This window comes from Cyprinodon tularosa, unplaced genomic scaffold (genome assembly GCF_016077235.1).
Source record: "Cyprinodon tularosa strain WSP-4 unplaced genomic scaffold, ASM1607723v1 ctg529, whole genome shotgun sequence".
NCBI lineage: Eukaryota > Metazoa > Chordata > Actinopteri > Cyprinodontiformes > Cyprinodontidae > Cyprinodon > Cyprinodon tularosa.
In genome coordinates this window covers 221,755-234,901 of record NW_024039262.1, presented here as the reverse complement: position 1 = coordinate 234,901, position 13,147 = coordinate 221,755, and the positions used below count along the sequence as shown (strand labels likewise).

Sequence of the window (13,147 nt, the reverse complement as noted above, 5' to 3'; positions counted from 1 at the left end):
ATTATCCTTGTCTTGCTTATCTGTTCGAATACAAGAAAAAATAACCTGTTTTCAGTTTTTGCAGTGTATGAGGAACTCAGAAAAGCCCAACATCATTATCTGGAGTGTCTTTTGTTTAAGTCCTAAAAGTAGGGTTGCCAACTCCTTGGAAAAGTTGACGTGCCAGCTGACCCGATTTCCTTTATCCCTCCTTTGTGTGTGAAATGATTTTTTTAACTATTTGACTCAAATCTGCATTAGTGAGTGACATGAACACATGGAAAACAAATTATTATCCAGCAATGCACTTTAATACAAAATAACAAACTTTGCTGAATAAAATAAGTATCTTAAACATAAGCCTGTCCTGCTTAACTTCAAACTTTGAACATGATTAGAGAACAATAAATAAATAGTGCACATTTTTGGTGCAACTGCAAACTTGTAAACATATTTGCACCTTAAATGCAATGACTATTGGTTACAGTTAAAAACAAACCAAAAAATCATTAGCTCAATGCCACATTATGTTAGCCTGGGTGCCATTCCAAACTTAGTCCCGCCCACAACGTTTGAGTTCGGGAAGTTCGGTCTGGCATTGCTCAATAGTAGCGCGAGTATGCTTGCACAATATCTGGCGGGCCAATCAAATTGTCAGGGCGGGCTTTATACGATGATGGACAGATGAACAGTAACGTAATCAACCACGTGACCAAAGCGCGCTTGTGTGACAACAACAATGGCTGCCGCTGGAGAGTTTAGGTGTGTAGATTCTGCTATTAGTTCTGTTCTAGAAGATATCGACAGCAAATTAATTTTAAAAGAGGAACAGAGAAACGCGATCAAGGCTCATCTTCTTATTCTAGGTGTGCAACTGCACGCTTTGATTTTTGTTGACAACAACTATGCGTCACTTAACATACGTCACGCACTCCGTTTCTCTTATTGGTTGTAGGTCTATCCAATTGAGTGCATAGGCATTTTTTTTTCCTGGTTCGTTCGAAACACGCCCCATAATCACAGCTCTATGGAGCAGTATCAGACTCATATTCTGACTAGAATTGAGTAGGACTATGTCAGGCTAACATTATGTGGCGATAGCCTGCTTTTCCCACTTGTATTTCCTCTGACCTCTTGCAGCAGTGAGGAGTTGTCTGCCCCCAAAAGCAGCATCAGCATTTAATGACTCTTTTCGTCCCCCTTACTGCTCTGTTCTCTCCCGCTATCTTCTCCGTGAGCAACACTTGGCTTGACCAATGGGATGAGGGGATTCTGAATCGTTACATACATGCTGTCACCTCATTGGTCACAATGCAGGACAGGGACCGGGAACAAGTTTACCGTAAGTTCTGTATCTAACGTGCCATTGTTCTTTATTTTCCATTAGCTTTTTACTGACTATTTTCTTACTCTCACAGTAATACGGGACAAAGTGTGTTCCTTTTCCACTAAATACGGGACAGGGACGGAACGATTCTGTTTTTCAAGGGACGGTTGGCAACCCTACCCAGAAGGCTTCATTTATTTTAACCTTGGATTTTGCTAAACGTGACAAATAAAAAAAAAAAAACAATCTGACAAATTCTCCTTATTTAAAAACAGTCAAATAAAAACAATATATTGGAAATCCTACCTAACACTGAAAAAAACATTTTACTGATTTGATGTATAATCTTTAATTGGATCATTTCTGAGAGCATCACCTCATTTCTGTGCTGAGTCCCGCCAGCATCTGAGAGAAGACCAGGAAGTTGCTTTCTCCTGGAGTTTTCTGGCAGACTTTCCATTTGTCCAGCATCATAGTCTGTCAGAAAGAGAGCAAACACAGCAGGAGGAAATCAGCTTCGGTAAGTGTGACTGTCAGTCTGTGTGTTTGTCTGTGCTGCATACCTGCAGGTGTCCCGCAGAGACCTGACCGGCATGGTTAAAGTCCAGAGAGAAGACCATGGCAAATCGAGACGACGCGTCGCTGTGCTGCGAGCTCACGCAGCCAAAGGACCTCAGGATGGTGAACATGGCGTGCACACGCTCCACTGGTGAGACAATCACTTGTAAGACAAACTGTGTGTCTCTTTTGGTGTTTTAGTGGCTGAACACTCACCGCTGATGTTTTGTCCAGCTGTCCCGGCTTGTTTCAGCAGAGCATGTGTAAAAGCTTGGCATGTGGTGGTCTTGCCTGTGCCGCTTCGTCCCAGCGCACACACGCTGTGGTCCCTCCGGGTTCCAACCAACGACAAATATACCCGTTTGACAAGGGCTGCCAGAGCAGGAGGGGCGTCCCACAAAGACTCCCCTCGCCGTGATTTTGGTGTCTGTAAGAAAAAAAGCAAGAAATGAAAAAAAGGTGCTGACATTTTCTCGCTTTACATTTGTCGTCTGTTCAACTGACCTTGCTGTGGGTCTGAAGGGGGGGCCACAAACTGACCAGGTTGGGGCCAGCATGTGTGAGGGGCATGTTGGCTTTAGCTCGAGTGGTCAGAGTGTGCAGAACCCCGCTTTCATTCACGCTCCGCAGGTCGCTCAGATCTTCACACAGGTCCAGCTCTGACGGGTTACACTGAGAACACAAAGGGACACTCTGCTAGCGGGCCGCTCTGTCTTTTCTGCACAAACCGTCCAGTAAACCAGTGACTGTCTTCTGTTTTCTTGGAGTCTCTTCTGTTTTTACTTTTTGTCACATTTAGATGTTGCAGATCCACAAAACAGATTATTCTCATTAAATGGTAAACAGCCATGCAGTTTCAGTTCTGTTTTTTTTTTGGTCATGCTCTTCACCTCTAACCAGGGGCGGATTTACCATTAGGTAGACTAGGCAGTTGCCTAGGGCCCTAAGTTACTGGGGGGCCCATAAACTCCTGTTACAGGTATGGTTAATACGGCTATTATTCCTTTGTGGACATTAATTATGTTTGTGATTAAAATCCTTTTGTTTAAATGCCATTATAATGCTTATAATATTAAGTGTGTCTCAGAACCCCCCACTTTCAGAGTCCACCATATTGGATCAGTCCATTTACTGCACATCTACAGAAAGGTCCAAACAGACAGCAGAAATCCATTTGAAAACGAACAGTTGCGAAGAGCAGTGTTGCCAACTTAGCACTTTTGTCGCTATATTTAGCGACTTTTTAGACCCCTGTAGCACTTTGATTTCAAAAAAGTGCACATCGCCAAATATAGCAACTTTTTTCTGCTAATGGAGACTTCGGCAATAACATCTAAAAGCAGAGAACTCTGCTCTCCAGAGCAAGTAGACCCGCCTCCCGATCGCCTTATTTACTTTTGCCGTCGCCTTTTTGGAAACACAGGAAGGAACAATCAGCAAAGTTAGAATAGGCTCAGTGATTGGAAAATCTTTCATTCCTTTTGAGACAGCATGAAAAGTCAGCTGAGCATGTTGCCAATATGAAAAGAAAAAGGGACAAAAGAAAACAGAGACAAAAACAACAAGAAAAAGGGAGAGGGACAAAATGTAGAACATTTCTATTCTTTAAAAATTCCTGTATCTGTATAATGGGTCTGTTTTATGAGTTGTCTTCTCAATTCAGAGGGGCCCCCTGCCTGTCTTTGCCTAGGGCCCCAAACTTCCTAAATCCATCCCTGCCTCTAAGCTCAAACAACAACCTGTCAGACAGCATGAAGTAGAATAAAAGATTTTAAAAGCAACACAGATCCAACCTACTGATCAAAAATTGGTTGAAAAGATATGACGTCTACATTTGGTTGAAAAGTGAAAGTTGAACAGCTCTACATTTTCAGATCGTTGTGACAAAGTTTAAAAACTGGTTTTCAACGTCTTTTAATGTCTATTATTGGACTAAAGTGGGAAAACATCACACTGAGGAAACACAGCCCAATTTTCATCAAGCATTTCTGCACTAAATCAAGACTATGACGTACCGATCAGATTTAGCCTAAGAACCAATGAGGTCTGGTGTTTGGATAGAATCAGACGAGGAGGAGCAGTCATTGCCATCTCTCATTCTGGAATGATCTACCAGATTCTACCTGATGCTCTGGGACTCCTATAGAACCAGTTAGAACTGTTAACCCAAAAAATGGAACAATGGCAAATTCCTCTGGTGCCAAAATGACTCCAAGAATATAATGACTCACTCAGAAGGTCACAGAATCATCCAGAACATCTTAAAACTGAAGGCCTCACTTGTCTCAGCTAAGGTCAGTGTTAACACAAACCCGTTGCCGCATCAAAAACACGTCCAATGCCTCAACTTGGACCCTTGTGCATAATGAAGTGAGACGCTCTGAACGCTCCGAGTTCGAAGCTCTGGACTCTGCTGTGTAATCTGGAGAGCGGCTTGGCTTTATTTGCTTTGATGAACAGGGAGATCTGTGCAGTCAGTCATCAGGATAATGACTTAAATAGTGAAAGCTCTCTGAAGCTGGTCAGGCTGTCAGAAGTATTTGTTTTTAAGTTTGGTAAAAACTGCAAATACAAGAAAATAAAATCTACAATTCTGCATTTTAATTATTAAGACATTTCTAAACTTTATGTACAGTTAAAGTCGTAGGGAAACGCACTTCCAAATTCTCCCGAGTTGTGCCCAACTTTACACGAGTGAATAAAGTGAATTGATTGGTTTTTTATCAAGAGGGCGAGATTGTTGTGGCAGAAGGTTCACAAGCAAGTTTGATTGTGACCGGTTTGTTGGAAGCATCTTGCTAACCAGTTAGCAACTTAGTGCTAGTAGGTTCCCAATGGGAAATTCCATTGGGACCAAGTAGCACTAAATTGGTGAAACGACACTGTCAAGGAACGGTATGGACAGAGGAAACATGCAAGAGGAGGAGAGTTTAGTGTCGGAGGTCGTGGATGAGTCTCCTCCATCATACATTTTTTATTTAGAGGAGGAAAGCGGGGATGAAGATGTAGTGGAAGAGGACGCCAGGGCGGCAGAAGCTTGGTTTGGTGTAGAAGGCTTCCAGCCGTACATGTTTGAGCTCTTCCCTCGCAACGCTGCCAGTTCTGTTAGCTCTATGGTTAATTTAATGGTAAAGTAATAAAGAATAAATGATTCTTATTTCCTATTGCAACATATGAATCAAGATGCTTTGACCCAAAAAATTTGATTGACGGATGACCGTTGATATATGATTGGCCGAATTTAGGTGTACGAGCTGACGTAAAACTAACTGGCCTGCATAAAATAATAAAGAAAAAAAACCGATAGATTTTAAGACATTTAAGACAAGAAATTTTCTAAATTTTGGGATAAGATCGTCTGATAAAGAGTACATTTATATACGTGTTTAAGCCAGAATGATTTGACATTTAAATATGACTTTCCTACGACTTTAAGTAAGAAAACATTTTATGGAGTTATGATGATCAGAGCTCTCTGTTCCTTGACATAAAGAAAAATTCTCCTGGCTTTGTATGTCAAACCAGTGGAGCGTAACCCCTTTATATGAGGCTAATTTTCATAGTTTTATGCTGACAGCTCTGCAGAAGTAGCGATCACAGCCTGCATCTCTCCCTGACAGCCCTTGGATCAGCTTCTCTGATTGGTTGACATTCAGTGTCCAGCTGCAAAAGTTCAGATCTCAATTTCATTGGGTCTGAGAGTCTGGTTACCAGGAGACTGAGGAAAATGTCATCCCAGGAAGAGAATAAGTCCGAAATGAACACAAATATTCATCACACGTTTGCCACAAACATCTCGAGACTATCTACCTGCTCATCCACGATGAAGAAATCCATCAAAGTCAATGACTGGAAGGCCTGGGCGGGTTTTAGTTGTTTAATTCCGAGTGGATGATCTGATTGAATTGTTTTTATAAAAAGCTTTTAGATTTAATTCAATTCCATTCAGTTTATTTCTATGGCACCAATTCACAAAACATGTGATCTCAAGGCACTTTACAGTTCACCAGATCATCCAGTCAGATTGATTCAACTTTTTATATTTAAGGAAAATCAGTTGATCACATCGACTCATTAACTTGCAAACAATCCCTTTCACTAAGCATGCTTGTAGCGACAGTGGAGAGGAAAAACTCCCTTTTAACAGGAAAAAACCTCTAGCAGAACCAGACTCAGTGTGAGCGGCCATCTGCCGAGGCCGACTGGGGTTCAAGGAGACAGAAGCAGAGATACAGAAATAGCAACTGTAAACCAGCTTCATAGGTGGCCCCGTCCAGGAAACACACAGCCAAGCAGATGAGCTCAGAGCCAGCTCCCATGTCAGAGGATGAAGAGAGCACATCCAGCCAGTCACAGTCAGAGAAACAGGACTACACTGAAAAACAGGCCAATCTCCAGCATCTATAAACAAAGGTGTTGATGGAAGCAGCACAGCTGATATTTCTCTCCAGGATGAAATCACAGTAACTTAACTGAATTTAATTGAAGCTGAATTATTGCACCAGAAAAAATGATCATGAGCATAACCAAAAATCTCCTAATAGCTCAATGTAAAGGTTTTGTTGTGACCTAGTCAAAGTCCTCATCAGGTTAAAATGCAAGTGGGTAAACTGCTGCACTGGCTTCTTTCCAAAGAGGCACATGCAGTTAGCTTTAGGTTACAGGGAGCCAGGTTCCTTCTGTTTTTAAAGTTTTGTTTTATTTACTCCTTGTTCCTGATCAAGACAGGACATTATGAGAATTACTATAAAAGCTGCTGATGGACCTTCAGAGCATCTGATAAGCAATGGCTGCCCTAAAGTATAGAAATTAATAACCGTTATGTTATTATTTCCTGTTTTAAACTTGGATAATGTGCATAAAAGAGATTAATATAAGGACATTTCAAAATGTAGACTTTTAAAAGTAAAATTAAGAGTCACCTTCTCAACTTCCACCTCTGCAACATCATGGAACGACCCGTCTGTTTCCAGGCGGACTCTCACCCGGCCTTCTGGGAGTTCAGGTGTGCCTTCATCTGGCTTCAGCTGAATGGCTGGAAAGACAAGAAATGAGGTTCTGAAAACAGACAATCCCTCATGTTCTTCTGAGCTGATGACGGCTCACAGGAAAGGACATCGCAGCTCTAACTGGATCAGCGCCAGGCAGTGAGTAGACGGGCAGCCAGGCTGGATATAAACAGCAGCTGTAACTAATCTAGAACATGATCGGCAGCCAATGCAAAAGGCTGGATCACTACAGATTGTGAGTGGATTAACAGATGATTTTACTAATCCCAAATCACATTACTGGAGAGATAGAGTCCGTTTAGACAAGGTGACAAACCGCTTTTATCTCTGTCAAAAGGTCCAACATAAAATCAGAAAAGGAAGACTAGTCTCAGCTGTGATGGTTCTAAGCTTTTGAGCTATAAATTACGAATAATGTTTGTATTTTTGTTATCAAGCTGATGAATTTTGAATATCTTGTCTAAATACAACATGATGACGTAGTGAACCTTGTAACAAAGCGGGACTGTTCGGTAGTATTTCTTGCAAATAAAGGGACCACAAAACTTGTTAAATATCCTGATTTATACATTTGTATAAATATGTTGTACTGATTACATTAGATTGAAGTACTTTTTAATCTGGTGAGACCATCAGACCATTTGATGATGTTCTGCCGCTTTAGAATATTCTATTTTCCAATGCTCTACATCAGGTTTTTAGCGTAGGGCTCACAACCTCCTGTTGATCTTGGACAGAGGACGGGTGAAAAGGATTAAGGTTTATTACTCAAGTATAATTCCAACTGTTTAAAAAAACACTTTTGTTGAAGTTGGAGTATCATCTTAAGCTTTTTACTCCAATAAAGGAGTAAAAGTACCATTTATGAAACTACTTACAAGTAAAAAAAAAAAGAAAAAAGTAATGCAGAAAAAAGATGTTAAGGACAGATGCTTTACTGCACTAGCCTTTCTTTTATTCAATTTTATTATTTTTTTATTTGATCAGGGTTAACGCACAAAAAAACATTAGTCTAAGAAAAAACAGATGCCAGGTTACAGCAAAAATGCTACTTTCAACTTTTTGATGTTAAACTCTAAAGGAACATTTTTCTACAATTCTGGATGATAACTTCCTTAGACGTAGTTTTCTGAGTTTTATAACTATTGGTAACAGTCAAGTTTAACTTTGCATATTTTTTAAAACTATTTATTTTGGTATGTGGCGAACAACAGGTTGAGGCAGCACCGAGTCCAACCACCAAGAAATTAATTGTCTCGATAAAACAAATAATTTTGATGGTTTTTATTTCTTTTATATACAAACAGGCCAAAAGGGAAATGAGCTCAAATGTATGGAAGAAAAACTGTCTCATTGGAATCTGACTTTTTTGTAAACCGAGTTTTAAACACTGAATTTTTTTTAGGACTGAATTTTAAATACTGATTTTTTTTACACATTGAATTCCTTACACTGAATTTTTATCTGGTATAAATTCAGCTGCAAATAAAATTGTCTGCAAATTATGTGCAGCTGAATTTTTTGTATTAATTCAGTGTTTAAAATTTGGTACTAAAAAAAAGTCCAACACATGTAAGGCAGGATTTTCATTCTCAAAATATGCTAACAAATGTTGTTGGAATGTGATTAATATGTGAAAAAACAAATGATCAAACTATTTGTATAGATCAATATTAACCATATTCAGATTTTTTTTTTATTTTTGCAAAAAATATTTGCTTATTCAGCCGAAAAGAGATTGTTCAAAGATGATCTAGTTTATGCAGAAACTCACAAAATCTTTAGAAAAAAAGATTCCAATGAGAATGTTTTTCTTAAATGAAACAAAACTAATGAGACTATGTTTAAAATGTGAAGAGTATAAAGTGAAAAGTTGTCTAAAAAATATTTCATCCAGTAAAGTATACATAGCCAAAATGTAAGGTAACAAAGTATTCATACTTTGTTGCTTGAAGTATTCATACTTTGTTGCTTGTAGTATTCATACTTTGTTGCTTGTAGTATTCACACTTTGTTGCTTGTAGTATTCACACTTTGTTGCTTGTAGTATTCATACTTTGTTGCTTGTAGTATTCATACTTTGTTGCTTGTAGTATTCATACTTTGTTGCTTGTAGTATTCATACTTTGTTGCTTGTAGTATTCACACTTTGTTGCTTGTAGTATTCACACTTTGTTGCTTGTAGTATTCATACTTTGTTGCTTGTAGTATTCACACTTTGTTGCTTGTAGCATTCATACTTTGTTGCTTGACAGCTGTGCTCCTCGAGGGTTCTTGGACTTTTACCTATTAAGCCTAAAGGGCTGATAAAGCTAAACTAGGCCAAGCTAAAACATTTACATTTACTGTTTTATCAAAAAATAAATCAGGCATACTAGCAAATACAATATCACTTAAAGTAGAAAAAAGATTCTGTTTTATGTGACCTTTAATCAAATACCAGATGTTTGTATCTAGACCTAATAACCGTAGAGAAATTCTTTATTTTATTGTACATTTCTGTGTTTGCTTAATGGTTGTTTTTTCTCCATCACCTCAACTCCCAATATGACTGTTGAAAGGTTTGAACCAATCACCCTTGGAGCGAATATGGTGAGAGTGCTCTGTCTCTGCTTTAATCTGGGGGCCACGGGCCCCGGCTCTACATTCATAATTAAGTACTGTTTAAGCAGGATTGTCTTCTGTGTGCGCATTCTTATCTTCAACACTCACCGCGGGTGAAACCATCCTTGTGGACGTACCACACAGGTCCAGCCTCGTACCACACGTCCTTCACCTGACAGGGAGAGCAGCAAAGCAAAACAAAATGAATAATGTATATGTAATTCTTAGCTGTGAATCAAAGTCAAAATTCTGCAAAACGATTTAAATCTTTTTCTGGTTATTTGTTTCTCAGCAGATATTCTTTATAGTAGGCAGTGATAAATGTCTATGTAAAAACATTTTTTCCTTTTTCCTATTATTGAATGGATGTGTTCTTTTTGTCCTCTGACATGGGAACTGACTTGGAGCTCATCTGCCTGGCTGTGTGTTTCCTGGTTGGGGCCGCCGGTGGAGCTGAATGACAAGATCCTTTCTGTATCTCTGCTTCTGTCTCCTTGAACCCCAGTCAGCCTCAGCAGATGGCCGATCACACTGAGCCTGTTCTGCTGGAGGTTTCTTCCTGTTAAAAATGAGTTTTTCCTTTCCACTGTCACTACATGCATGTTTGGTGTAAGGGATTCGATGCAATCATCTGGTTTTCCTCAAATAGGAAACTTTGAATCAATTTGACTGGATGATCTGATTGAACTGTAAAGTGCCTTGAGATGACGTGTTGTCTAAATTGGCGCTATAAAAAAAAAAAACTGAATTGAATGTCTTTCCAAGATAAAGAAAAAAAATTAAGAATATTTAATACTAGTAAGATGCAAAAAAAATAAGAAAAGACACACATCTTTAATCTTTTTTTATCCCTAAATAAAATCCCTGAGCTTTTGTTTGAAAGCCTGATGGATATTGACAAACCTGTGACCTCAGTTTCCTAAAAATCAACACAATTAGGAAGTGTTGTACCTTCTCCTCAGACTTTAACCCTACTACCTCTATGAGACTTTAATACCCATTTAAACCATCAGGAGTCTGGCTTATATCCAGCATAGTTATAAAATTAAATAGGCCCACAGAAAAACATGAGACAAAGTGTCCCTGACAATAAAGTAACCAACATGCAATACTGTACCTCTTTCCTTTCCTGCTCTGTTACAGTTGTGTCCGCCTGCCTTCCCTCAGGTTCCTGCCTCTCTTCAATCTCATTCTGGTTTCTTTCCACCTGCTTCACCTCCTCTATCGTCTCCTCTTTCCGCTCGGGCTGCATTGGCTTCTTGCTGCTCGTTTCCTGCTTCTTTGCCTGCTGCTGGTTTTGCTTTGGTGGCTCTGGTGTTACAGTTTGTCTGCCTTCCAGTTTACTGTCAGAGTCTGGAGTCATTATGTGGCGCTGAGATGAGGCCCTGCCGTCTGACTGGGCAGAGTTGGACCTTTTCTGTTTGCTGTTGTTGACCTGTTCAGCCCGCAGCGCCATCTCTGCCTCGAGGATTGGAGGAGTCTGATCTGGGACCAGAAACTGTTGCACTAGGTTGTCGCTCAGTTTGCTCGGCTGAATTCGGGAAGTAATATAAAGCAGATTAAACTCTTTGGATGCTGTAAAATTTTACTTTTCAGTAGCTCTTATTATATGGTAAGGAGAGGTACCTGCTTAACACCCTGAGACATATACACAAAGATAAAAACAGTTATATTAAAAGGTAACACTCTCTGGTAGTTAAAGGTTGAAATGTTCTAAAATGTTGAGGGTTTTTTTTTTATCTTTTGTGTTACTAAAATGAAGTCTGATTCAGTTATAACCTTGTTTTATATTCAGTCTTTAACTAGTTCATGTCTTTAGCGACTTCAATGTCAACAACAATGATAACAACATTCAGTGTCCTGAACATGGAGCCCTGAGGAACCCCACATTTGATGTTTGCTCATTCCGATTAATTACTTTCAAAATAAAAGTTTTTATCATTTATTGACAGTATGTGATCATTTCATTTCTAAAGAACTTACAGAAGTTTGTATTCTGAATTTGAGCGGACTTTTCCTTTAAAATGTAAATAAGAAAATGAAATCTGCCGAGGACAATTTAGACAATTTAGCTCCTAAAAGTCTCGTCCCCTCTGCAGTCCACCCATCTATGATGTGATAATAACCAGTTTAAATTGTAGCACAGAGGTGCAGTTACACAAAAACTGAAGTTCATTACTGATAGGATGTTTTTTCTTTCATTAATTTTTTTATTCTAGTAGATAATCTGTAAAAGATGCAAAAGTCAAGTTAATTTTTTTCTTTTTTTAACCAAATAACAAGGCATAAGATATTTTTTAACAATAATATGAGGAATGTTTTTTTTAGATATGTTTTAATCCATTAACTCACTCTTTTAGTGCTTTAAGCAGGGGCGTGCACACATAGACACTAGGTGGTGCTAAAGCACTAGGAAGTTTGCCCTCTATCAAAGAAAATGCCCTTTTGAAACTCGTTTTTTTTTATTATTATTAATATTATTAAGATTTTACTGAGGTCGGTTTTGAAATGATCTTTTGAAAACCTGAGCCATAAAAAACGACTGAAACAATGCCCCGAAATGAGCCACCTACTTGCGCACACCCGACCAGCCTCTCTCTCTTCCTTTGTCACGTGAACTCGCTCGGTCGCCCGCAGGGCATGCCAGATGCGCAGCATCATAGCAGTTTTCAGATAGCAGGAACGGTCGCTGACAGGCTGCTTCTCCCGTGCCCCATTAGCCAGGTAATATACAGATCAAGCAGAATCATTTTGTTGTGCATTAAAATGTCTCATTCAGCAGCACCAAACACGCATTTTGCTGACTGGTCACCAGATAAACTAGTTGTCTCCTTGTAAGATGCTATTTTACTTTTTATATTTTGTATCCATATTTTTTATCTTAAGTGTATACATTAGTCTATTTTATTGCATGACGTATACCCACAGTTTTGAGATATTTTTATAATTTTATTTACCTATTCCATATTATATGTTTCATGTTGCACGATTGTACCATAAAAAATTCCTAGTTTGTGAACTCCTTCACTAACAATGGCAATAAACCTGATTCTGATTCTGAAAGTTTTACACTGCAGCCCAAGTCAATGACAGATAACGTGAGGACGACCACATAGGCTACAAATAATTTTGGTAGAGTATTCAATTGCAAATACGGAAGAGGATAAGGGCCACTGAAAAAAAAAAATTAGTTAACTGATTTTTAAATTTTATTTCAGTTTAGTATGGGAAAAAAGTCAGAATGCTGACTTTAATCTCATAATTCTAACTTTTTTCTCATAATTCTGACTTTTTGCTCAGTATTCTGACTTTAATCTCAGAATTCTGACTTTTTTCCCATGTTAAACTGAAATAAAATTTAAAAATCAGTTAACTTTTTTTTTTTTCAGTGGCCCTAATCCTCTTCTGTACAAATCTATGTGTTAAGACAAACGTTTTCTGTTGTATAGGTTTTGTTAGGCAACATAAATTAACACATTTTGGTCTCTTTATTGTCTTAATTGTATATTGATTTGGTAATTGCAGCACAATGCCAAGAAAGGAGGGTTAATCATATTGAAAAATCTTAAAAGCTGTTCACATTTTATTTTTAAGTGGTTTGTGCAGCAGGTATTAAAATAGCTATTATTTTGTAGGCTACCATAAGTCATATCCACGTGACAAGACTTCC

The 13,147-nt window shown here is 38.7% G+C and overlaps 1 protein-coding gene across 2 annotated transcripts in view; it reads right to left on the bottom strand.

Annotated features, from left to right (window-relative positions):
- Positions 1-13,147, bottom strand: part of LOC119795955 (unconventional myosin-XVIIIb-like) — a 125,330-nt gene that overhangs the window by 103,572 nt on the left and 8,611 nt on the right. For both annotated transcript variants that reach the window (XM_038304217.1, XM_038304218.1), the window contains exons 3-9: positions 10,595-11,008; positions 9,586-9,649; positions 6,787-6,899; positions 2,369-2,536; positions 2,081-2,291; positions 1,870-2,012; positions 1,683-1,783 (exon numbers count right to left, since the gene is read on the bottom strand). In XM_038304217.1, coding sequence (XP_038160145.1) covers positions 1,683-1,783; positions 1,870-2,012; positions 2,081-2,291; positions 2,369-2,536; positions 6,787-6,899; positions 9,586-9,649; positions 10,595-11,008 — 1,214 coding nt within the window. The remainder of the gene's footprint in view (positions 1-1,682; positions 1,784-1,869; positions 2,013-2,080; positions 2,292-2,368; positions 2,537-6,786; positions 6,900-9,585; positions 9,650-10,594; positions 11,009-13,147) is intronic.